Consider the following 25,829-nt stretch of genomic DNA (forward strand, 5'->3'; position numbering starts at 1 on the left):
TGGGGTGAAAGCAGCATGACTAATTTTTCATCTAAGGCCTGTGCCTACATTTCAATTTCCAGGGATCAAACAAACAGACTCTTAATGGGAAATTGAAATTCAGGTATAATCCCAAGGTGAAAAATGAGCCAAGAAACTGTGTGGCTCCACCTGTTTTTTCATTTTGGATGATGTGTCAAGACACTGATAGAAGAAAATAAAAAAAGATAGTGATCCTGAGCTCGAATCATTCCTTATCCATCAGGCCTACAGGAAATGAAACACCTTAATGAGAAAAAGTGGGTTTCTCTTTATTCTCTGTCTTTTCCCTCCACCCCCACCTTTCTTTTTCTTAGAGTCATATGAACAATCAGGGCTTTGATTATTGGCATTTGGGGATTGCTTTGGTTCATAAATAAATTAGGCCTTGTGCTGACCTGTTTGAGTATTCAACACCATGTGGGTCAAAATCAGTTTAGGGAAGCTCACGGTTGCTGATAAAACTCTACATTGCTATGTCCTTGGACAAAGGACTTTCAATTAAAAGCTCAGGGTGTGGTCTCTGGCCCTAAGAGCACAGAAACATCCCTGCTGATGAGGGCAGCCACACAGTTGGCTGTGGGGGTGAATATGGATGTGGGATGTGGTGGGGTCTCAGTTGCTGGTCATTTCTTGTTTCAAATCCAACCCAGTTTCAGTTGTCCCCCCACCCCCAACACACACACATCTTTTGCTAATGGAACTTTGCTGGTTCTACCTGAAATCCTACACAGTTGTTAATAGCACATGATTCTTTCTGAGGCAGCTCTTGGGAAGGCCTGTGTTACTGGCTTTAGTTTCAAGTCCAGGGATATATTTATAATAAAAGTTGATTTAGTGAAATCTGGAAGAATAGAAAGGAACACAATATGTGTGTACCAAGAACTTTCTTTTTTTCTTTCAAGACTGTGATTCATTCCTTAGCCACTACTGGGCTTTATCTCTGCCTTCATAGTGAAATTAAAAGAAATAGTGATGCTTGCACTAGCCATGTATCTGTTTTCCAGCTTGAAGGACTTTGGGGATGTCTGTCTTTCTAACAGTTTAAGTGACAGAGTCCTCCTGGGATCATTTAAGAGCTATTACCTGGATGGCAGCTCTGAATGTTTGAGGGGTTCTGTGTGAACATGGGAGATCATGTATTTAGGACGCTAGGCTGGTGCCAGAGTGGAAAAGAGAATTGGCCTTACAAATCCTGTGAAAATGTCAGGGTGCTTATACCCCTCTCTTCCTTTCTTTCCTTCCTTTTTTTTTTTTTTTTTTTTTGCCATGACTTGCCCACAGCAGCGAACACAGAGTCCAAACCACTAGACCACTGGAGAATTCCCTTCTTTTAGTGTTTACTCAGCAAATGTGACTGCAACAAAATTGAATGTCTAAGATAAAGAAATCAAACCTTTTCAGACCTTAAATTAGATCTCAGTTGGTATTATCTAAAATGTCAGTTTCAGAGTTCCTGTTGCAGCTCAGCAGGTTAAGGACCTGACATAGTCTCTGCAAGGACGTGGGTTAGATCCCTGGCTTTGCTCTGTGGGTTAAGGATCTGGTGTTGCCGTGAGCTGTGGTGTAGGTCGCAGATGTGGCTTGGATCCTGTGTGGTTGTGACTGTGGTGTAGACCATCAGCTCTAGCTCTGATTTGACCCCTAGCCTGGGAATATGCCATGGGTGCGGACTTAAAAAGAGAAAAGAAAAAAAAAAATCAATTTCAATGTGGTTTCTAGCTACCTATTTGTCCCAGCAGCGGTTAAGATAGGAATCAAGGATCCCACTATAAAACTCACAAAAGGGGTCTCTAGCCTTTGTGGACTGCAGAGGAAATGGAGAAATGGAAGGGAACTACACCCACTGGAGCCCGGGGCTGGGTGGCACTCACTGAGGAGCGGGGGCAGCCAGTTGACGTTGACCTCGCAGTGGGAGTCCAGGAAGGTCAGGACTTCTCCTCTGGCCAAGGACGCCCCCAGGAGTCGGGTCCGGATGAGCCCTTCCCTTTTCTTGGTTCGAACAATCCTCACTTTGGAAAACCGAGCCATGTATTCTTCCAACTTATCCTTCAAGTGTTCTGGGAAGGGAGAACAGGCACAGAGAGAACACAGAACATAAGTGGCCGCAGAATTACTCCTGGGCGTTTGTGTGTGGAGAGGACATGATTGGTGAATCTGGGCTGAAGTCCCTTTTCTCCTCGTTTCATCTCGAGGGGAGAGGCTAGCAAGATTTCATGCCCAGAGGTCTTTATATTTTACACCTTCCAAGATGCTCCATAAGCTGCTAAGGCTGCCCTTGATTTGGACACTGAACTGCCCATGCTCCATTCCCCTGTTGCTGTGGGCACAGTGGCCACCAGGTTGCAGCCCAGCTAGCATGTGCCTAGGTGGGCACTAGCTTTGGGTCCCTGCTGGCGAGGTCAGATGAACATTCCAGCATCTGGGTTCTTTCCAGCAAGGCTTTGCCTGGTATATTCTCTGTGCTGCAAATAATGCAGGTAAAACCACAGGAAAGAAAAAATCTCTCTCGCATCAAGAGGAACCAGACTTTTTTCCCCTGCAAGGTAATAGCTAACTGGCAAACAAGTTCAGCCCCCTGACTTCTGATGTGCAGTGGAAAAGTGACTAACTTGACATTAAAATTAGAAACAGAGAAAGGAAGGCAGATTAGATGCTACATAATCATTGTGACCTTAGCTCTTTAAGATTAGAAAACAAAAAAATTGGAAATGTTTCTTTGCCTAATTAAAAACAAACAGTGGGAACAGTCAAATCGGATAACTTATTTACAGAATGAAACATTTCCTGCTGGCTGTGACAAAATGCATTCATCTCTCAGTTCTTTTTATGCTAACTAAATATGTTTTGGTGGCTTTCTTTCTGGGGGGTATGCATTCATATAATTTAGATCCTCTGCTTTTACTCTCCTACATCTAAAACATTAGGAGGGCTTTCCTGGAATTTAAAAAAAAAGACCATTTTTTTAAAAATTGAAGTACAGTTGATTTACAATGTTGTGTTAATTGCCTGGAGTTTCCCACAAGCATAGTCTAATATTCATCGAAACAGAATCTTAGGGTGGTGTACATTCTGTGGGTTTCACTTTGAAACTTTCTCTGCATGTTTGCAATCAAAGGCAATATTAGTATGAAGTCTCCTCCTATGATCTGTAACAACAGAAATTCATGGAAGGATTTAAGATCCCTTCCCTGTTCTCCACTGTAGCAGATGTCAGAAATTCTTCTGCTTTCGAGTTTCTCTGCATGTAAGGGTTTTTCTGTATTCTCCTTTCTTCTTATTATTAGGGAAATGCTTAAAAAGTTCTCAACTTCCTTTATTTTTCTTGATGGCTTTATAAACATATTTACAAATGGGTCAGTTAAAATAGTTTACATTCTAATTTTTACTATAAGAGAGTGCTGGTGGAGTCTTTCTCAAGAATATTTTAGGTCAAAATATGCCCTTTTCTATTTTGTTTTACCTGTAATGAACAGAGATATGGAGATCCGACTTGAGGACGTACTGTTTAGAGAATTTGGAGTCAGGACAGAGCTGGATGGGAGGACTGTGAGGGAAGGGTGTGAGTCAGTCCTGCAAACTCCCTACGTCTGAATATCTCCCTCTACAAAGTATAGGGGGTGGGGGAAACCTTTGGCCTCTTAGAGGGTGGTGGAGGGTCAAGCTTTTTGTCACAGACTTGCCAATGCCTATTCAACAAGCATTTACTGACAACTGGAGACTTCAGTATGTCACTTGTGCTTAGGAAGAGAAACAGCAAGAAATGCCTTTGAATGCTAAGCCAGAAAGATGGAAAATATAGACTTTTCTATTTCTTGGTGAGCTTTTTGATAATTCATGCTCCAATATTATTGTAAATTTTACAGAGAACACGTTTTGCCTGGTCGTGCATGAGCCTGTGAGAGTAGTTGGCTGTGTGGAAGAGTTTCAGCCAGGAGGCTGGCCGCACCCTGTCCCTCTCTGCTTTGAAACTGGTGTGCTGTGCGCAGGGGCTCATTCTGCCCCCGCCCCTGATGTCCCCTCCCCACTCCCCTGTGTGCCAGCTACAGAGAAAGATTGGGAGGCCTGGGGAGCACATGGCCACCAGTGTGTGAGACTGGAACTTCCTGTTTAGTTAGGGAGTTAAAGCAGAGCCTGCACCCCAGGTGTGCTTTCAAAGGCACAACTAAGTGATCAGTGATCAATACCCGGGGCTCTGCTGGGTACCAGTTGTGAGAGGCCCGTGTGGTGGGACTCCCCACAGTAATCAATGTTGAGGAAAACTTTCTAACCTCATTCCTATAATGTCGTCAGTTATTGAATTCTTCTGAATCACATCATACCTGCAAGGGTTATTTGTAAACCAGTTATTTGGACCACAAAACATACTGTCCCCTGAAAATAGTCTCCTGCCTGTCACAGAGTTTGGAAAATAGATCATGAACATTTGTTAAACCCACCAAAATAGTGTTTTTTACTCTTTCTTTAGGCCTCACTGTTCTTCTGTCACATGTGCCACTGTGACACCATCTTGACAATCAGTGTGCATGCGTGGCTTTCCTCTCTGACCAATAAAGACCAAAGGAGTCTCTCTCAGGGGAATGGAGGGTTAAATCTCTGTAGCTGCAAAGGGAAAGGTGGATCCTTCTAGAAGAGCATCACCTCCCATGTGTTCCAAAGCAAGATGCAGAGGGTCGTCGGTCACCCAGGAGGGCTTGTCCCAACTTGAGATTTGTGCTTCACAACTTCTAGTTCATAAGAAACTCTCTGGGATCCTTTCTACATGTTGCCTTTCTCTCTTATATGCTTTCTGACACCGTCTATTTTTCTTTTATCAAAGCCCATCTATTTTTATTTTATTTTATTAAAATATAGTTGATTTACAATGTGGTGTTAGTTTTAGGTATACAGCCCAGTGACTCAGTTACACACACACACACCCACACCCACAAAATCTTTTCCAGATTCTTTTCCCATATAGATTATTCCAAAATATTGAGTAGAGCTCCTTGTGCTATACACTAGATCCTTGTTTATCTATTTTATGTAGTTGTGGGTATATGTTAATCCCAAGCTCATAATTTATCCCGCTTACTTTCCCATTGTTAACCATATGTTTGTTTTCTATATCCGTGGGTCTATTTTTGTATTTTAAATAAGTTCCTTTGTATCTTTTTTTTTAAGATTCCACATATAAATGAAATATGATATTTGTCTTTCTCTGCCTGACTTACTTCACTTAGTATGATCATCTCTAGCTCCATCCATGTTGCTGCAAATGGCATTATTTATTCAAAGCCCATTTTAATGCACTAAAAAGCCTGTCCAGTGTGAATTCACTAATCTCAAGGGGTTTAACCCCAAATAGAGTCCACTGAATGTTCAGATCAATTCCCCTAATTTGAACTTTGCCGTAAGCAATTAGTTTGCTTTGCCTCCGAATAACGATCTCGTTGTCTGCCCCCTGGAGAGGTCTGGTCTCTCTTAGTGGTTCGGTTGTAACATTCAGTTACCCATAACTCACAGTGAAGATGGGTATTATCAGTCTGATTAGCAAATTAGACTCTCATATGAGGGAGCTCCTGGGGATGGTGGAGATAGCTTCAAATTAAAAACATTTTGCATTTCTTTTGTGTGCACAATTTTTAGATTCACTTCTAAAATATTATTCAAATGGTTTAAAACATGAGTTTGTATTTTAATTCAAGCACAGCATCTTTGAAGATCCCTTTTGAGCTCACTTTTTAAGAATAAAAGAGAGTGTATGGTATTTTGATAAAGCAGACATTTATTGTTAAACGTGAAATATTTGTAGAACTATTAAAATTTGGGGGGGTTGGTGGTCCTAGAATACTGGTGTATATATTATAACTGTTAAAATCTACTGAGTGGTACCTGATAACCTGGAAGAGTTAGTATAATTTAAAACATGCCAATTTTTGCTCAGAGTTTATCGTATCTCTGGGAGGCAATAAGAAAATGGCAAATTATACTCAAGTGAAATTTTGGTGTCTTACTATGGTGAACATTAAATGCAGCAGTTTTATGAATGTATTTTCTTTTTTTTCCCTAGAGATTTCACTTATGCTCTGCAAAATTACACATTCATTAGCATATTTAATGTTTAGGATAGAAACTAAGCACTAAAAAAATCACCTTCAATGACTTTCAATCAGGAGCCAAGGACATGAGTTTCAAACCTCTTACTGACTGGCTGTTGCCTCTGGTCAAGCCATTTCAATTTTTCTCACTTATAAGGTAAAGGGAAGGTGATTGCTTGATCTTAAATATTCCTTCTAGTTCTACGATTCTATGATTTCCCTTGTCAACTTTTACTTATGGCGTAGATCTAGTCAAGTATTCTGTTTTTCCTGAAAAACATCTTAATGGTTGGTCTTTTGAAATTTGTTTGCGCTGTGTTTCACTTTTGAAATCAAGAGTCAAATCAACACAAAGCTAACAGGAAGCAGAGGTTTAGTCAAAAGGAAAACTCCAAGGCCTTTTCTTTGGTCTGTCTAGTCCCTGTCTTATCTCCTGAAGGGCCCTGTCTGTAAGGCTGTCACTGGTGTCAAAGTTATGACTTTGAAGCTCTGTAAGTTCATCAAAGATTTAAATATGTTCAATAAGTTATGCTTATTATGTCAGAAAAATATAGCAACAGAGTTTAGACAGCTTTCTAGTCTACCTTTGAGAGACTGCGCCCAAGGGGACAGGAAATCTCGTGACCATCAGTGTTACAGGGCATGGCCAGGGAACCCACAGTGAACTCGCCAAAGACTGGACAAACAGCTGATTGTCACCAAGTTCCTTTCATCTCCTTTGAATTCCCTAATTTAATCTCAAGGTCGAGCAGGAGGGGCAGGAGACACTATTGATCTGGACTTACGAGTTTCTGTATTTATTTATTTTTTATTTCAAAATTTTAATTTATTTTTAATTTTTTGTCTTTTTAGGGCCACACCCATTGCATATGAAAGTTCCTGGGCTAGGGGTTGAATTGGATCCATAGCCACCGGCCTACACCACAGCCACAGAAACGCGGGATCCAAGCTACATCTGTGACCTACACCACAGCTTGTGGCAACACTGGATCCTTAACCCACTGAGTGAGGCCAAGGATTGAACCCGCGTCCTCACAAACAGTGTGTTGGGCTCTTAACCAACTGAGTCACAATGAAAACTCCTTGAGTTTCCATATAAAAATACGTACCGATGGAGCTGATATTTCCTTGATGTTTATACTTTGGTGTTGGTAGAACGTCGTTGAATGTGACTTTAAGATCATCTAGATTATGTGGGTGATGCCCAAGGATGAGTTCTGACATGACATGTGTTATCAACACCCAGAAACATATAGACTTTACTTGTTTAATGTTTTTACATCGAGAATATATTCTTTTTTTTTTTTTTGTCTCCTTGCTATTTCTTTGGGCCGCTCCCGCGGCTTATGGAGGTTCCCAGGCTAGGGGTCGAATTGGAGCTGTAGCCACTGGCCTACGCCAGAGCCACAGCAACGCGGGATCCGAGCCGCGTCTGCAACCTACACCACAGCTCACGGCAACGCCGGATTGTTAACCCACTGAGCAGGGGCAGGAACCGAACCCGCAACCTCATGGTTCCTACTCGGATTCGTTAACCACTGCGCCACGACGGGAACTCCGAGAATATATTAAGTGTAATTCTAAGTATTCTGGATAATTTGAGATCTCGTCACAGTGACAGGAGGTACTTTGCAGAGACTATAAGATATTCTCCTACTTTTCAATGTACTTGGCACATGGCATATGTGTGTTGTAACCCAAAGCAGCAAAGTTAAGGATAACTGGCTACTTAGCAGGGTAGAGACTTTGTTTATATTCTTTACACAGGAGAAAAGTACAGGTTCTATATCTCTGGTTAACTCCAAAAAACTGTCAATCTCTTTACATCCTAGTTTACCACACTAAATGTAGCCCTTCAAATATAGATATTTCACACTATCTTCAGAGCACAAAGAATTCAACCAAGAAAGTAGTAGAATTGCTGAAACTATATCCAATTCCTTCTATTATGATTTCAACTGAGTTCTGTCCCTGGATATCTTATTTTTATTCTTTTAATATACGAGGTATCTTCAGTCATTTGGGAAATAGCCGGGAACACCAAAAATAAATAGACAACATGTATTCCAGCTAGTGTAAAAAAAGAAGAGATAAAATTAGAATATCACCCTTTGCAACTCTTAATGAACTGATGGATCAAGCCAGAGCCAGAGGGGTAGGGAGTGGGAGTTTGGGGTTAGTAGATGAAAACTATTGCATTTGGCATGGATAAGCAATGAGGTCCTGCTGTATAGCACCGGGAACTATATCTAGTCACTTGTGATGGAACACAATAGAGGATAATGTAAGAAAAAGAATATGTGTGTGTGTGTGTGTGTATGTCTGGGTCACTTTGCTATACAGCAGGAATTGACAGAATATTGTAAATCAACTATAATAGAAAAAATAAAATCTTAAAAAAAGGAGCCAGATCACCTACCCTATGCTTTCTGATAAATAATTAATAGTAATAGACATTACTATTAATTAATAGAATAGTAATAAACATCACTCAATTAATAGCAATAAGCATTAGTAGAGTAATGCTTTATCACTGCCTATAAAGCATTCTAGCAAGAGGTTGGATGTAAATTTGGTCAAGCCTTTATGTTCAACTGACTTAAGGAAATAAAAGATTGAGGAAAATGTTAACTGGTATATCTGGGAGATAATCAGCAAAATCTAAGCTATGGAAATTTCTCCAGGACAAATGGCTTGACCTCTTCAATGAATAAATTAGAAGAAGAAGAAGAAGGGAGAAGAAGAAGAAAGAAGAAGAAGGAGAAGAAGGAGAAGGAGAGGAAGAGGAAGAGGAAGAAAGAAGAGGAAGAAGAAGAAGAAGACGAAGACGAAGACGAAGAAGAAGAAGAAAGAAATGGAAAGAGAATCTGAAAGCTTAAAAGACCCTTAAGAAATATATCCCAGGAGAGGACCTAACGAGGACACAGTTGAAGAAGGGAAAAGCAGCGCCTCCCTGATGTCTGGGAAGTGGCCTGACCCTCAGGATGAGACCATCTCCCACATCATCAGCCTGCAAGAAGGTCACTCTGAGACCATGGAAAAGTGAGACGGAAACAAGATCACTGTGAAACCTGCGATCTACCAAGTACTCCTCTCTTTCACTGAAAATGAGGGCTTTAAGTTTCTACCATTTTTTTTTTTTTTCTGCTGTGGAAAGGATTTGAGACTTTTCCTCCCTTGAGACTCCTTGATTCCATGCAGTTCTGTGGGAGTCCCATTTCTGCATGTTTTGTGAATGAGGCAGTGCCTACCATTTTTTTCTAGATAATCTTTTCAAGGATGCTTATGTAGCGAGCAGATGGGGTGGATAACAATCTGTGTTTCTCTGGGGAACAGAAGGCAGTTTGATTCAGAGCCTGGAAAAGTGGGGGTAGGGCTGCTCTCCATTGTAAAAGATCTGAGTTCATAGGGTAGGGAATGCCACGTAGGATGGATTCCTAGCCTTTCACCACAGTTTTGAAGTTTTCTAACCAGGGCCTGAAGCAAAGCCTAGGGGAAGCAGAGGTAGGTAATTCTACCGGCTCTGACCCGGGTCCCGCCCAGCTCCCCAGCTCTGGAAGCTCTGCCCCACCACACACTTTTTTCTTATTTTCTCCTCTAGTTACATCCTCTCAGTGCCTGAGAATACCTCTGACTTCACACACACATTTCATAGTGAGAAACAGTGAGTGATGTTTACCTGGAGAAATCTGGTACCTGTCTGCGATCAGCCCTTAGATCCTTACTTTCCCGCCCAGGAAATAGGGATGAGGTACGTTGTCAGCCTGGGGTCCCCTCTTGGCAAGTCAGCTTCCTTGGGGTCTCTTTCTCTCCCAATCTCTTTCTTCATTCGCTTAAAGAACAACTGAGTTACTTTTTTTTTTTTTGTCTTTTTCGTCTTTTTAGGGCCTCACCCGCAGCATATGGAGGTTCCCAGGCTAGGGGTCCAATCGGAGCTACAGCTTCCAGCCAATGCCAGAGTCATAGCAACATCAGATCAGAGCCGCATCTGAGAACTACACCACAGCTCGCAGCAATGCAGGAGCCTTAACCCACTGAGCGAGGCCAGGGATTGAACCTATAACCTCATGGTTCCTAGTCGGATTCGTTTCTGCTGCGCCACGATGGGAACTCCCAAGTTAGATATTTTTCAGCATCGTTTTAAATGTGTGACATGTCAAGATTAACAAGAGAGAGATGCCACAGCACCTATCCATGCATCTGGGGCTCCGCCCCATGAAGCAGTGAGGACCTTGGACCTAGTGCCCAGGACCATTCACGGACAGCTTCCTTCTGCATGGTCAGAACAGCAGACAGGCTCACAACCTCCTCTCTGGGACACACCCCCTATAGCAAAGATTATTTGTGTAATCCCTTATGAATAAAGGCCACCGCAGTGAAAAAAATCTTATAGGGGCCACATATATAAAAGGATTAAGAAGTTTCGGAAAAAAATACCATGTGTAAGAAGTAAAGAAAAATAAAAGAGAGATATCCATAGATAAAATATTTATTTTCTTTATCTTTTCAACTTAGAGTCTATACTCTTAGAATGGATTTTGCCAGAGAGGAAGTAATAGACTATATCATATAAAATATTTTGGCATTTGGGTAATAGCCTAAACATGGCCCGTACGGTTGTGTACATACACAGATGCCTATACAAGCATATGGCTATGATGCAGCTTTTATTTCAATTCATTCATTACAAATTTGAGTTGCACATTTGTTGCTTATTTCAATTTTGAGAAGGTTTTAACAGAAATATTTAAAAATCCATATTTCCTTTCTGACAGTATTTTCCTAAGGATTGTTTAAAAACCATTTTTCGTGACGTTTCGACTATTTTTCAAACAGTTCACTTTTAGATTATATATTTTTCTAGCACTTTATCATTTTCAAAAGTCACTGTCTTTAAGGGACTTCTGTGAGTGAATAAAAGGGAAATAATCTAAATATAAAATTTGTAATTTGGAACTTTATATGAACATAGAATGAGAACTGTATTTTCTCTGTGTCAGGCAATATAAAATTTACTGTAATTCAAAATTATTTTCTTTATATCATTTCTTCTGATGTAATTTCAGCCTCAAAGGAGAACAATGTGAATTGTAACTGGGTAAAACTCAAAAAGTCTTTTCTATGAAATATTACTGCTGAGTATTTTGAACTTACTACAAATTGATCCATTTTAATACAATAGAAACACTTCTGCTTTTTAATAATTCAGTAGTTTTACTTTAATGTAAATATTTTGTGTATTGCAAAGAATAGATCATATAGTTGGTAAGTTTCCAAGTACATGGTAATTCCACCTTAATGCTCATGTGTACAAATCTTACCATCAGCATTACCAAAAATCATTGGTTCAGTGTTATAGCTTTTGAGTCTGCAAATATTTAAGAATTTTGCCAAAAACAGTGCTAGGTTTAGTTTGTAAATATTCGATTATAGCTTAATACTAGAAAAACATTGTACATAACATACTCTTTTAAACTAAAAAATCCTATACAAATAATATTTGAATTATCCAAAAAAATTTTTTTGGCTGCCCCTGTGGTATATGGGAAGGAATACCTTATTTGGCAACAGCCTAGTTTCCACTCTCAGTATTACTTGTAATGAAAATGTTCACAGCATCTGATTTACATGCATCTGGGCCAGTTCCTCTCTGCACACCTGCCTCTTCTGACCTTAGGCGTGAGGCCCGCAGGCTGGATCCGCTGACACCCAGGCCTCTGCCTTCTCTCAGCCTAAATTATCTGTTATATCAGGGGGCTAAATACCATGTGGTACTTAGTTATCTGACTTAGTTCATCTCTTATTTACCAATATATCTTTTATGTATCTTCTCATTCTTCTGAGAAAACTCCTCACTTATCTTCCAGTGATTCCTTTAATTTCTAAGTCTGTCAAAAACGCACATTTTATAAGTTGTCTTGAGACATAAAAAGTAACTACTTAAAAAAAGAAAACCTACCCAAGGCAAAAACATCAAAAGAACCAGTATGTTTATGCTTTTTACCTCTCAGGTTCTCAAGGCTAAAAGCCCCATTTATAAATTTCACACTTTTCCAGCAACTTCACCAACTTCTTAATATATTTTGCTGAACACCAGGTTATGTGATTTTTAAGCTGATTATTTTTGTATTCCAACATTAATGCTCCTGTTAATTATGGATGTATTTTTACCCTCACACACTTTCATACTTTGGATAAGCAGTGTTTGGTGAGCTGGTTTGACTCCTAATGACCATCTTTAAAAATTGAGACTAAGTGAATTTTCTCCACAAAAATAAAATATTTTTTTGTAATATTTTCCTAAAATAAAATCAGAATGAGAAATAAAAACTCTGGGCATAAACAAACCTGAGCCGCATCAACAAGGCTAGTAATAGGGTGACGTCACAGCCCCCCTGTGAAGTCAAATACTAATACTGCCCCCCTGTGAAGTCAAATACTAATACTGAGTGTATTAAGTCAGCAAGCTATACAGAAACACCTATGAATCAAGGGTTTTGCAAATTCATGTAAACAATTTTGAGAAAACTCAAAGTTATAGAAAACCAAAGTAGGATGCCCTAGAAAGGGAGAAAAGGATCTTTGGTGAGTGAAAAAGCATAAAATTCAGGTAGAACCAAAAACAAAAACAAAGACAAATAAACTCTGAGATGCTATATTCCAAGCACAGTTACTAAGGGAGGAACAAAATCTTGGCCCTTTTGAAAGTACTTTCAATTCTGCATTTCTTTGGAGTTGAAACAATCTAGTGTGATTTGCACACACATGCTTCAGTTTTCTGAAGCATCTATTGGAATTACTGGGTGGGTATGTTCTATGTGTAGAGTTATAGGAAACTGTCATCTCAAATTAGCATGTGTGTGAGTGATTGAATAATGTCACCTGATGTCTGCCAGAACAGCCATAAAGACCTCTGGGGTTTGGCTTGACTTCACAATAAATAAAGACAAATTGGAAAGAATCCCTCTAAACAGTTAGTGTGAGAAAAATGCTATGTCAAATTTTCAATTTAGATGAGACCAGAACTAAATTAAATGTCTGGGAATTGGTCCTGTCCCCCAGGCTACTGAAACTCCCAGTTCCTGACAGCATTCTTGTACTGCAGTATAGCAGGAGGCATGCGGGAAACGAGCTGTCTGCCCTCGTTGAGGGAATTTGACCTGCTAGAGTGATGTCCTCCCAAGGAATTGCTCCATTTCTTGATAATATTGTTAAAGAAAGGAAAGGAGAGGGACAATGTAAGATATTGTCTTGGCTTAAAATTGGAGAAATAAAATATAAAGAGAACCAAAAAGGTGTCTCATGTCCTTGAATGAAAAGGACCAATAGACTAAGTAGCAAAAATGACAAAGTAATGTATGGACATAATAATAACAATAGCAATGAGTAATATCTACATTTATTGAGTAAATGTATAATTTCTATTCTGAGATATATTCATGTGCTAATTTATTAAATCCTCATTTTACAGATGAGAAAAATGATGGTCAGAAAGGTTAAGAAATTTGCCCGAGATCATATAGTACAGGGAGTCTTAAATATTGTAAGTACTCAATAAATGTCCTTGATTATATGTCAGGGAGAAAAGAAAAACTTGAACCCAAAAATATCCATCAGGAATCTTTTAAGTATAAGAGGATTGAATGTCGGGAATTGAGTGTTTATAATAATAATAATAATATATAATTATTACAGAAGACCTGGAAATTTTAGGACAGTGGGAAGAAGGGAAAAAAAAAATCAATAAGAATTATACCACTACAAGTCAATCACTGTTAATAAACCAGACAGAGAAAGACAAATACTGGGTGGTATCACTTACATGCAAAATTTTTTAAAAAAGTCAACCTCATGGAAACGGAGTGGAAAAGTGGTTGCCAGGGGCTGGGGCTGGGGCTGGGGCTGGGGAAAGTTGGGAGAGGTCGGTAAAAGGGTAGAAACTTTTAGTTATAAGCTGAATGAGGTCTGAGGATCTAACGTAGAACGAGGTGACGATAGTTGACACCTCGTTTAATAATTGGAGTTTGCTAAGAAGGTAGAACTTAACTGTTCTCCCCAGATATATGTATATATTTGGGGATGGATGTGCTAAGTTGATGGCAGGAATCCTTTCACGACATATACATACATTAAATCACCGTGTTTTAAACTTTAAATATCTGACAATTTTATCTGTCAGTTATACCTCAGTAAAGCTGAGAAAAAGTCATTCATTTTTCTTTACCTTTTGTGCTTCTATTTAGAGCCTGCTTGTTGTTTTGAATCTTACATTGGAATTTTTACATGTTATTACTTTGAAATATTATTTTAAATGTGTACTAATTTTTCCTTATTGTTGATTTAGGTTGTTTACATGATTACAGCTTGTACTATTATACACAATATATAATGAGTCTTTTTGTGAATAAGTGTTTTCTGAATCTATGATTTTCCTTAGGAGAGATTCCCACAGCTGAAACCAGTGCATCATAGGGTATGAGCCTGTTGAAGTGAAGGACTGTGTACACTTATCTAATTAGAAGAGACTGAAAGTCTGTCTTTATTGCCTATGGAAGCCAAATAATTTGAAATGCCAAGCGGGCTTTAATGACCATAAAATCCATTTTCTTTATCGAAGGAGAGCTGAAACTACCTCTCACCATCAAATCGCCAAACCATCAGTGCCTCCTCCTTCTCTTCTGATAAATGGGATGAGTGATCTGTGCACTCGTATAAAGCACCCTCTCCACCTGTGCCCTTGACCCATCTTTCCTCATCTGCTCACAGACATGGCTTCTGCAGTGGTCCCATCTCTTCCTTGCATCTTCATCTTTGGTCATCTCCTTGGTCATTCCATCTCAAAGCCCAAACTTGGCAGTATATCTTTTTGTACAAAGCAGACCTTCTTTGACCACCTGCCTCCAGCTTCCATCCACTCATTGACTCCACGTTTCAGCATGATTTTGGGAGGGAGTTGTCTAGAGTGGCATCTCTACTTCATCTCCTTCCATTGTCTCTCACTTTCAGTCTGTATGCGTCCCTGGATCTGAAGTGAGTCTCTTGTAGGCAGCATATATCTGGGTCTTTTTTTTTTTTTGTCTTTTCTAGGGCCGCTCCTGTGGCATATGGAGATTCCCAGGCTAGGGGTCTAATCAGAGCTGTAGCCACTGGCCTACGCCAGAGTCACAGCAACATGGGATCTGAGCTGTGTCTGCAAACTACACCATAGCTCATGGCAATGCTGGATCCTTAACCCATTAAGCAAGGTCAGGGATCTAACCTGCAACCTCATGTTTCCTAGTTGGATTCGTTAACCACTGAGCCACAACAGGAACTCAGTGGGTCTTGTTTTTGTATCCGTTCAGCCAGTTGATGTCTTTTGGTTGGAGCATTTAATCTGATTACATTTAAAATAATTATTGATATGTACGCTCTTATTGCCATTTTGTTAATTGTTTTGTTTTTGTTTTTCTTTCCACTTTTGTTCTCTTGCGATTTGTTAACTACTTTTAGTGTTGTGTTTGACTTCCTTTTCTTTTTTTGTGTATATCTATTATAGATTTTTGTTCTATGGTTATCATGAGATTTTGATATAGCAGTCTATAGAAAACACATGATTGTTATAAGTTGCTGATCTCTTAATTTCAAATGCATTTCAAATATCCTGGCTTTGTACTCTCCTTCTCTCACCATCACTGGTTTTGATGATATATTTGCGTGTGGATGATTTCCTACCTTTATTGTATGTTTGTCTTTACCAGTGAGCTTTCCCATTTCATAGTTTTCTTGTTTCTAGTTGTGCCTTTCTCTTTTCTGCCTAGAGAAGTTCTGTTGGCATTTGTTATAAAGCTGGTTTGGTGGTGCTGAAGTCTTTTAGCTTTTGCTTGTCTGTGAAGATTTTGATTTCTCTGTCAAATCTGAATGAGAACTTTTTGGGTAGAGTATTCTTGGTTGTAGGATTGTTCCTTTCTCTCCTCCCATTCTTTTGGAATCCATGCCTTTTGTCCAATCATTCATGATAGTCTTGGGATCTGTTTCAATGACATGGTGAAACAGCCCATGATCTTTTACCTTTTGAAACAGGAAGAACAGGCAGACTTAGAGTAAAAGGGATGTAATGTGAACACTGGATGGGGGAGGTAGAGAAGGAAAGGAAGAAGGGAATGATCACCATGGCGATAATTTTTTTGACTTCTTGACTCCAGATAACTCTTTTATTAAAAATGTATTATAATTGATTTACAATGTTCTGTCAATTTCTATTGTACAGAAAAGTGACCCAGCCATACACAGTCTTTTTCTCATATTATCTTATTTCATGTCCTATCACAAGTGATTGGATATATTTCCCTGTGCTATATAGCAGGACCTCATTGCTTATCCATTTCTTCCCCATCCTACTTCCTCCCCCCACCCCACCTTGGCAACCACAAGTCTGTTCTCCATGTCTGTGTGTCTGTTTCTGTTCTTTAGAAAGGTTTATCTGTACCATATTTTAGATTCTATGTATAAGGGATATCGTATTTATCTTTCTTTTTCTGACTTACTCCACTTAGTATGAGAATCTCTAGTTCCCTCCATGTTGCTGCAAATGGTGTTATTTTGTTCTTTTTTTATGGCTGAGTAGTATTCCATTGTGTATATGTACCATATCTTTTAAATCCATTCATCTGTTGATGGACATTTAGGTTGTTTTCATGTCTTGGCTATTGTGAATAGTGCTGTGATAAACATAGGGGTGCATGGATCTTTTTGAATTATAGTTTTGTCCAGATGTATACCCAGGAGTGGGATTGCTGGATCATAGGTAGTTCTATATTTAGTTTTCTGAGGAACCTCCATCCTGTTTTCCACAGTGGCTGTACCAATTTATATTCCCACCTTCAGTGTAGGAGTGTTCCCTTTTCTCCACACCCTCACCATGGAGATAATTTTGAAGTTCACTGACAGAGAAGAGAAAGTGGGTTCCGAGGAACGTAGGTCTGACTGTGAGCAGGAAGTACTTCTGCATGCACCTGCAGGGTTAGTTCTGGCTAAGATTCATGCTTTGCTAACATAGCCAAAAAGGCGGGGGTCATGAGAAGAGATCTAGGTCCTGGAAATGGTCTGAAGTGGTGAGAGCCCCTTGCCTGAGTAATTGAAAGCTAAACGGGACTGAGCACCATGAAATATAATGTGGCCCTTCTCTCTAGGGAGTGGGAAAATGATCCAATAGGTCTTTTCCATCTCTGCTTTCTGTGACCTCTGTCTGTTAGCATCACTTTTCCTCGTTATGTCAAAATGAATTGCCTATTTACCACTGAACTCTAGAAAGTGCTTTTTCTCCCTAGGTAAGACAACGACCCAGCATTTGCTCTATACACTGCATTTCAACTTAATCAATGTGCCAAGGAGTCATTTTAAAGTGTGTAATATTATTTCCAGGACATTTTTCTTACTTGCTGGAAGCACGGTTCCCCTCCCCTGTCTGTCAAGCCAGAGCTCCCCCAAATTTTAGAAGAAATTCCCAAGAGAATGTAAGCTGTATTTGCAAACTTGGAAGTCAAATGAAGTGATATGGATTTTAAATTGCCAATAGCCTCCAGAGCAGGGTCATTTATTAGTACTGGAATCTTCTCAGGTTGTTTTTTTTTTTTTTTTTCCGTAACTATAAAAACTAAAAAACACTGGATAACTGCATTTATATTCTACAGTATTACATGCATTTCTCTTTCTCGGGCAGGCAGAAGGAATAGAAATTATTTAAATTTCTTACCAAGAAATAAACAAATGATGTTTCTTGGAGTTTTATACATATAGGTACACATACATGCACATAGATACATATATGAATATGTCACTCAGTCACTAAGAATAAAGGAAAGGTCTCTCATTTGTAATTTATTAAAAAGTCATTGTTTGCTGCACAGTCTTGATGAAATGAGGCAATAAATCATATGTCTAAAACATGCCAAGTATCTGCCAAGGCACAGGTTGGCTCAGAAAATGACGAGGACAGAATTGTGGAGCCGTGGAGTTTTATAGTCTGTCACTGGCGTGACAAGTAATGATAAAGAGCAGCATTATGTCTCCTCTACTGATAGTCCGGCCACATATTTTCGACTGTAATTCTTTTGTTTGGCCCTCTTTATCTTCATTTGAATGGGCTGCATCTCCTGGAGCTGCAGCAAAGATATATATTTTTCCTGCTAACGATGTGTCTCCATGGTCCCAGGGTTATTTTCACACTTGATGAAGTTCACCCAGGGAGGGCCCACAGTCAGTCTGGGGGTTGCAAATGGAGCTGGACAAGACATTGATTTTTCCCACTTTTGGTGGACAGACAAGCCCTGCCTTGCTATGGTTACTAAGGCTCCACTCTAGGGAGATATTTGTTTTTATCAATTACTTTATAAAGATCAGTTAGCCTGCAAATTCTGCCTGTCTCTCAAAATTTGTGTTAGACCACATCTCTGGTTTTGAATTTGAAATAACCCTTTCTACCTATTCCATGAAGATGAGAATAAACTGAGACAAGTTAAAAGCTATTAAACATGAATAAATAAAACTAAAAATTAACAAATTAAGGCCAGGGCTAGAAACACTGTGACAGTCTTTGAAGAATCCATGAGCAAATAAAATGTGACACAAATGTGGTGCAAGGCAGCAGCGTAGTGAACGCTCAGAGCTGTATAGCTTCCAATCTCAGCAGGACATAGTACATTTTCAGATGGAAAGACACGTAATGCCTCAGACTAGGACTCATATCTGGAAGGGGTTTGGTGTAGATGGTATAAGTAAAAAGATTCTGAAAGAGAGGTTCCTTTTTTTTTTGTCTTTTTAGGGCACAGCAATGGCAGATTTGAGCCGCGTCTGTGACCTACACCACAGCTCACGGCAACACATGGTCTTTAACCCACTGAGCGAGGCCAGGGATCAAACCTGTGTCCTCATGGATCGTAGTCAGATTCATTTCTGCTTAGCCATGATGGGAACTCCATGAAAGAGAGGTTGTTCTTAACTTGAGTTTGATGAGTGAAGTTTATAGAGCTGAAAAGGAGGAAGGAAAGGCCAAGTTTGGGGAATGAAGCAGCACCAAGCCAGGACATAAATAGTTCTAAGAAGGTCTGCTTATGGCAAAAACTGTACAGCACAGGGAACTATATTCAGTCTCTTGGGATAGAAGATGCTGGAAGATAGTATAAGAAAAAGGATATATATATATGTTTGTATGGCTGGGTCACTATGCTGTGTAGCAGAAATTGGCACAACACTGTAAATCAACTATACTTTAAGAAGAAAATAAAATGGTAATAAAAATAAACAAAAACAAAACAAAACAAAATACACACTGCAAAATGAAACAACTGATCAACTAGTCGGCCAACAGAAACTATCCCTGCTTGGGTAGATTCTTGCCCGAAATGCTGAACTATGCAATTATGTGAGTTTAGAGGACACCAAAAATACTAAAACGATCTGTAATCTGGGTCTTCTCTTTTTTTTCTTCCACTTTAGTGACTATAATTTCTTAAATGTTTCATTTGCATGTTGATGTTTTGGAGGCTATGTAATACATGCATAGGCAAAAATTAATATGAAAGGGTATATTTTGAAAAATAAACCCTATGCCATACCTCCAGTATTCCATTTTTCCTCATCAGAAATAACCCCTTTTACTAGTTTATCTATATTTCCAGGATATGTTAAGCACATGGAAATATTTATTGATGTTCATGTATATATTATATATATTTAATGTATAATATGTATTTAGACATATGAATGAATTTCTGCTATGTGTTTATACACACATATAATTCTGTATGCCTAAAATATCTTAAAATATCATATATATTTGAATTAAGTGTTTTATATGTACACAAATGAATTTCTACCATAAGCTTTTAAACCTTAAGGGGATTTCTTTTGAAGATCAGGCACTACATTGTACTATTGGCCATAGAAATACCTTTCATTTATTTATGCTCATTTTGTTCTAAGAAATAGTTTTTTTTTTTCACTACATGGTTCTGGTGAATTCTCCTGAAGTCTAACTGAAATCAGCAAATGTCTCAAGCATTTTGCGTTTTTTTTTTTTTAGGCTGCACCCATGGCATATTGAGGTTGCCAGGCTAGGAGCTGAATCAGAGCTACAGTTGCTGGCCCATGCCACAGCCACAGCAATGCAGGATCTGAGCCACATCTGTGACCTACACCACAGCTCAGGGCAACGTCAGATCCCCGACCTACTGAGTGAGGCCAGGGATTGAAGCTGCATCCTCGTGGACACTAGTAGGATTTGTTTCCACTGCGCCACAACGGAAACTCCTCAAGTGATTCTGATATTGTCAGGTTGTTCTGGGAAAGGTACCAACATGGAAAACAACTACAGTCCTGGTGTCTGGAACTTGTACCATTGGGCCTTGGGATCTTTGGACCAAATCATAGGGACAGGAGCTTGTCAGGGTTTCTGACAATAAATGAACCCTTTGTAAAATGTCAAGAGTAGATATCAGTGCAGCAAAATCCAAAGGGCTGTTTTATTGAAATCTAGAGCCAAATCTGAATGGGGACAAAAAAGGCAAGTCATAAAGTAATGAGTTTAGATACTTGTGGCTATATTATATGAAATAACATGTTTAGAAAGACGACCAAAAATTATATGGGATGGTCTTCTCTGACCATGAATTTTGAATAAACTTTAGGGTCTCAATTAGATATTAACATTTTTTTTAAAATAAAGGAACAGAGACTTACTTAAACTAGTTCAAGCAAAAGGTCTATTTCATGGAATCCAAAAGCAGGAAGGGTAGCTGGGTGGCCCTAAAATATAGATTCCTGTTACAGATTAGGAAATGAGAGATTATAGGGAATAAAGGATAGGCCTAAGATCTTAGGCTCTAGCCCACATCAAATTCTATATCTTTTCCAGTACACTAAGGCAGGATAAAACTATCCAAGGATAAACTATTGAAAACAAGTTTCCTTATGATTTTTCTTCTAATTGGCTTTATTCAATAATTTATGAATCTGGTAGCATCCCATGTAAAAACTAGAAGGGTGCTCCCAAATTTCCTTATTGTTGAAAACACTTTTCTTGACTAAACTCATGGTGCTTCTCCAGCATATAATGAGTAGCACTTTTCCAGTTCCCTCAGGCTAATGTAGTGTTTTGAAAGGAACACAGAAGTTATTCCTTATCTCTTTTCTGCTCCACTTAACTCTACTCAAGAATTGCTCGTGCCATAGTGGTTGGCTTACGATTGTTGGGTGGTTTTCCTTTACAGTGTAATTGTTGGTTTACACATCCACCACTCCCAACTGGTCTGTGAGTACTTAGTACGTAGCATCTAGATTTAGTGGGCATGATTGGAGGATGACTGTTAATTGAAGGTTTACACATCCACCACTCCCAACTGGTCTGTGAGTACTTAGTACGTAGCATCTAGATTTAGTGGGCATGATTGGAGGATGACTGTTAATTGAAGTAAAATTGAATTACAGTATAGCCCCTTCTACTTATAAGAGGCAAATCTTTTTTTTTTTTCTTCTGTTTGTTGCAGTTAAGATGTGGAAAGACATTGTGATTTGAAAGGAAAGTTTAAATAAAGTCTCTTAGGAGAGACCATGACGGAAGATAATATGAGAAAAAGAGTGTATGTATGGTGGCGTCACTATGCTGGACAGCAGACATCGACACAACCCTATAAATCAACTATACTCTAATAAAAATTTTAAAAAATTAAAAAAAGAAATGATAATGGCGGGCTCCCCATTGATTAGGCATTAGTTTGAAAAGCAAGCGTTCTAGGGTGTGACAATGGTAGATGATGAAGACCAAGTTCAATAAGGAGTTTATCTGGTGGGTAATTGGGAGCCAGCCGTGAGTTCTAACAACATACTTCCTGTAGTACTACAGCCAAAAAAGGGGTGAGACTTAAATCAGAGTGGAACAATCTGAAGAAACAATCAGCAAATGTAATGAGTCAGAGGACTTCTGCTTCTGAAAGGAGCCATCATCCTCCTTTGTAGTAAGGTTCATGAGGCTCAGATAGAACTGGAAATGTGCCTGTTGTCATATGACCAGTAGTAGGACTGTGGTTTTAGTCCCAGTCTCTTCTCTAGGGATCTTGGTGTTACACTGAGGAGGCCAATATAGTCCCCCTTCCAGAATTCCATTCTCTAAGGACTGCAGTGGCTCTGTCACCGCTGTAAGCTCGTGGTACGCTCTGCCCATCTCTGAGACAGGGCCAGTCATCGTCTAATCCTCAGGCAAGTGCTAGTGCCCAAATAACTTGTGCCTAAGTGAGGATATTTGAGGCCAGTCAATTCCATATTTTTCTCCTTCATGTATAATCTGTGGTCAACAAACCACAGATTGCACCCAAACATATTATATCTACTGTCTCTCCCTCAGCTGCTTGCTGTGTGTAGTGATCTTTCTCCTCCTCTGAACACCTCTCTTCCCAGATCTTTTGGCTGTATCCCTTATAACCCTTGTTGTCATCAACACATCTCTGCCATCTCAATTTTACAAGAAACAGTTCTGCCGTCTCTTACTCTTTTTCTCTCTCCTTCTCTTTCTTTCAGCGGACACAATACCCGATCACCTAGGAAGACTTCCTCAGAAGAAACCACTCAGATCTTCCACACTCTGTATCTTTGGGGACCAAAAGTGAAGCTTCGTTTTTAATGCTCTCAGGTCTTAGCTCAGGCAGCTAACAAAATACCATTGACTGGGTGGCTTAAGGAAGAATTTCTTTCTCATAGTTTTAGAGGCTGAGAAGTTCATGATCAAGGTGCTGACTGATTCTTGTTGACGCTTTCTTCTTGGCTTACTGATAGCTACCTTTACAATGGGAAGGAAAGTGAGAAGGAGAGGAAAAGGAGAGGGGGAGGGAGAGAGAGAGAGAAATAGAGGAAGGAAGAGAACTGGTCTCTCTTCTTCTAAGGACATTGATCCTGTGATGGGAGTTCCACACATATAAACTGATCTAAAGCTAATTACCTCCCAAATCCTCACCTACTAATATGGTCACATTAGGGGTTAGGGCTTCAACGTATGAATTTTGGGAGAACACATTCATTCTGTAGCGGCTCATAAACCAAGCTGAACAACTCTCTGGCCTTGATAATCAAATGTTCTTTGCGCCATTGGTCATTTAAAAAAAAAAAATCAGTGCACTGGCTACTTCCTCCTCTCAACTGAGGATATTGGGACAAGAATGACTTTAAAATCAGCCTCCCTAGTTTATCCTAACCTTTTCTCCTCGACTTCAGTAACACTTACATTCTCCCATCACCGCCTCTCAGGACCCTGTGTCTTGTGTCTTGCCCACACTCTAAGCTACCCATAACATAGGAATAAAAATTCTAGCGTCTGAATCTCAGATCACAGTTTCCAATCATCTGCTTCTTTCTGTTTCTTGACCTTCTGCTTTTATTCAGTCATTGTTCTCCATTTTCTCCAATGGTTCTTGTCCAGGTACCTATTCCTCTTCTATCCAGAATGAATGAATGCAGTGCTTCAGCATCCGAGCCAGCATTGCTGATCCCCCCAAGCTCACATTCCCTCTGCACAACCCTGGCCAGACTTCATCTCTGGATGACACCCTTGGGTGCTCTGTTATTTCCAAGTCCAGATGTTGGAGTTCATGTTGAAAAAACTATGATGTCTGTGCCTATGGGCACCACAGCATGTGTGAAAATGCTTCAGTCTCAGCTGGGCTGTCAGACAAAATGCAGCCCTCACCTGCTATGGCCTCCTTCTCTAGTGCCCTTTGATGAGTGACCTTCCCCTGTGTCTTTAAGTTTCTATTCAGTTACCTGTCTCTACCCCACCAAAGATATTGACTTCTAGACTTCAATGGAAGTTAAAATTCACTTCAGCTTCTCAACAGGACTGAGCTTCTTGAGCTCAGGGACCATGTTTTACTCATTTTTATATACTTAGCACAGTATTTGACATATCTTAGATATTCAGATTTTGAATGAATAAGTGTACCCTTTCCCTATCCACAAAATGATTGCTCTCTATGACCAAACTTATCTAGTCTCAGAAGATGTTTTCTTTCTTTTTTTTTTTTTTCTTTTAGGGCCACACTTGTGGCATATGAAAGTTTCCAGGCTAGGGGTAAAATTGGAGCTGCAGCTGCTGGCCTACACCATAGCCATAGCAACGTGGGATCCAGGCCACGTCTGTGATCTATACGACGGCTCCCAGCAACACCGTACCCTTAACCCCCTGAGTGAGGCCAGGGATCGAACCTGCATCCTCATGGATACTAGTTGGGTTCATAACCTGCTGAGCCACAACAGAAACTCCCAGAGGACTTGTTTTCTGCCATATAGGACCGACCTATTTGCTTGCACTCTCAACCTCACCTCTTTTTTTAAATACAAAAATGAATCTTCTATATCATGAATTATCTTCTGAGACACCACAGCCAATAATAGTGACAGAACCATAAAAGTTAATAAAAACAATAACAATAATCATAATCACATTCATTGAATGCTTATGATGTGCCCTTCAAGTTTTTCAATTAATTTTCACACCAACTCTATGCCAAAGATAAAGTGAGGAATTCAGGTTAAATTGCACAAAGCAATACACTTAAGTGGCTGAACCAGAATAAAAGCAAACGTTTTACTCGGTTTTATAATGTAGCAAAAGCACAAATGAGCAGGTGTTCCACAAGGACCCACGTTAGGAAGTATACAGAAAGAAGCAATACATTATTATTCCATGGATTTTAAAAAATGAGATGATAATGCTGATGGAAGCTAAGCTTTGTTGTGCACTTATGTTTCAGGCACCAATTTTTTAAAAAAATAAATTTTATTGGAGTATAGCTGACTTAGAAAGTTGTGCTAGTTTCAGATGTCCAGCAAAGTAAATCAGTTATATATATACATATATCCATTCCTTTTCAGATTCTTTTCCCATATAGACTATTACACAACATCGAGGAGAGTTCCTTGCGCTACACAGTATCAACCTCATCTCTGCATGTCTCCTTTGCGACCTTGTTCCCTTAGTTATCACTTGTATTTTATATGTTCAAATTCTTCCTCAATTAGTGCCTTCTCTTCAGCTACAAACACTTGAGTCTAATACTAGATAAACTAATAAAAATACTCCTTTAAAATCTGAATTCCTGGAGTTCCTGTCGTGGCGCAGTGGTTGACGAATCTGACTAGGAACCATGAGGTTGCGGGTTCGGTCCCTGCCCTTGCTCAGTGGGTTAACGATCCGGCGTTGCCGTGAGCTGTGGTGTGGGTTGCAGACGCGGCTCGGATCCCGCGTTGCTGTGGCTCTGGCGTAGGCCGGTGGCTACAGCTCCGATTCGACCCCTAGCCTGGGAACTTCCATATGCCGCGGGAGCGGCCCAAGAAATAGCAACAGCAACAACAACAACAACAACAACAACAAAATCTGAATTCCTCCCTAGCTAATACAAAATGTTCTACTTTCCATCATCTCTCATGTCATTGAAAAGATGATCTTTATCCCTTAAAGCACTGAGATCTCACTTCAGCATCTACCTGTTTGGAAGCTTCTATCACAATGATCTCCACTTGTCAACACGAACACTTTTTTTTTTTTTTTTTGGTCGTACCTGCAGCATGTAGAAGTTCCTGGGTCAGGGATGGAACTCATACCATAGCCATAACAATACCGAATCCTTAACCTGCTGTACCACCAGGGAACTCCGCAAATGGATTTTAAAGCCATCGCATCACTGAATCTAACCAAAACTTCTTCCT

General features: G+C 39.6%; 1 protein-coding gene across 1 annotated transcript in view; it reads right to left on the reverse strand.

Moving 5' to 3' along the window:
- Window positions 1-25,829, reverse strand: part of GALNTL6 (polypeptide N-acetylgalactosaminyltransferase like 6) — a 1,218,638-nt gene that overhangs the window by 201,508 nt on the left and 991,301 nt on the right. The window contains exon 5 of the mRNA XM_047761406.1: window positions 1,893-2,078. Within this exon, the coding sequence (XP_047617362.1) occupies window positions 1,893-2,078 (186 nt within the window). The remainder of the gene's footprint in view (window positions 1-1,892; window positions 2,079-25,829) is intronic.

This window comes from Phacochoerus africanus, chromosome 15 (genome assembly GCF_016906955.1).
Source record: "Phacochoerus africanus isolate WHEZ1 chromosome 15, ROS_Pafr_v1, whole genome shotgun sequence".
Lineage (NCBI taxonomy): Eukaryota > Metazoa > Chordata > Mammalia > Artiodactyla > Suidae > Phacochoerus > Phacochoerus africanus.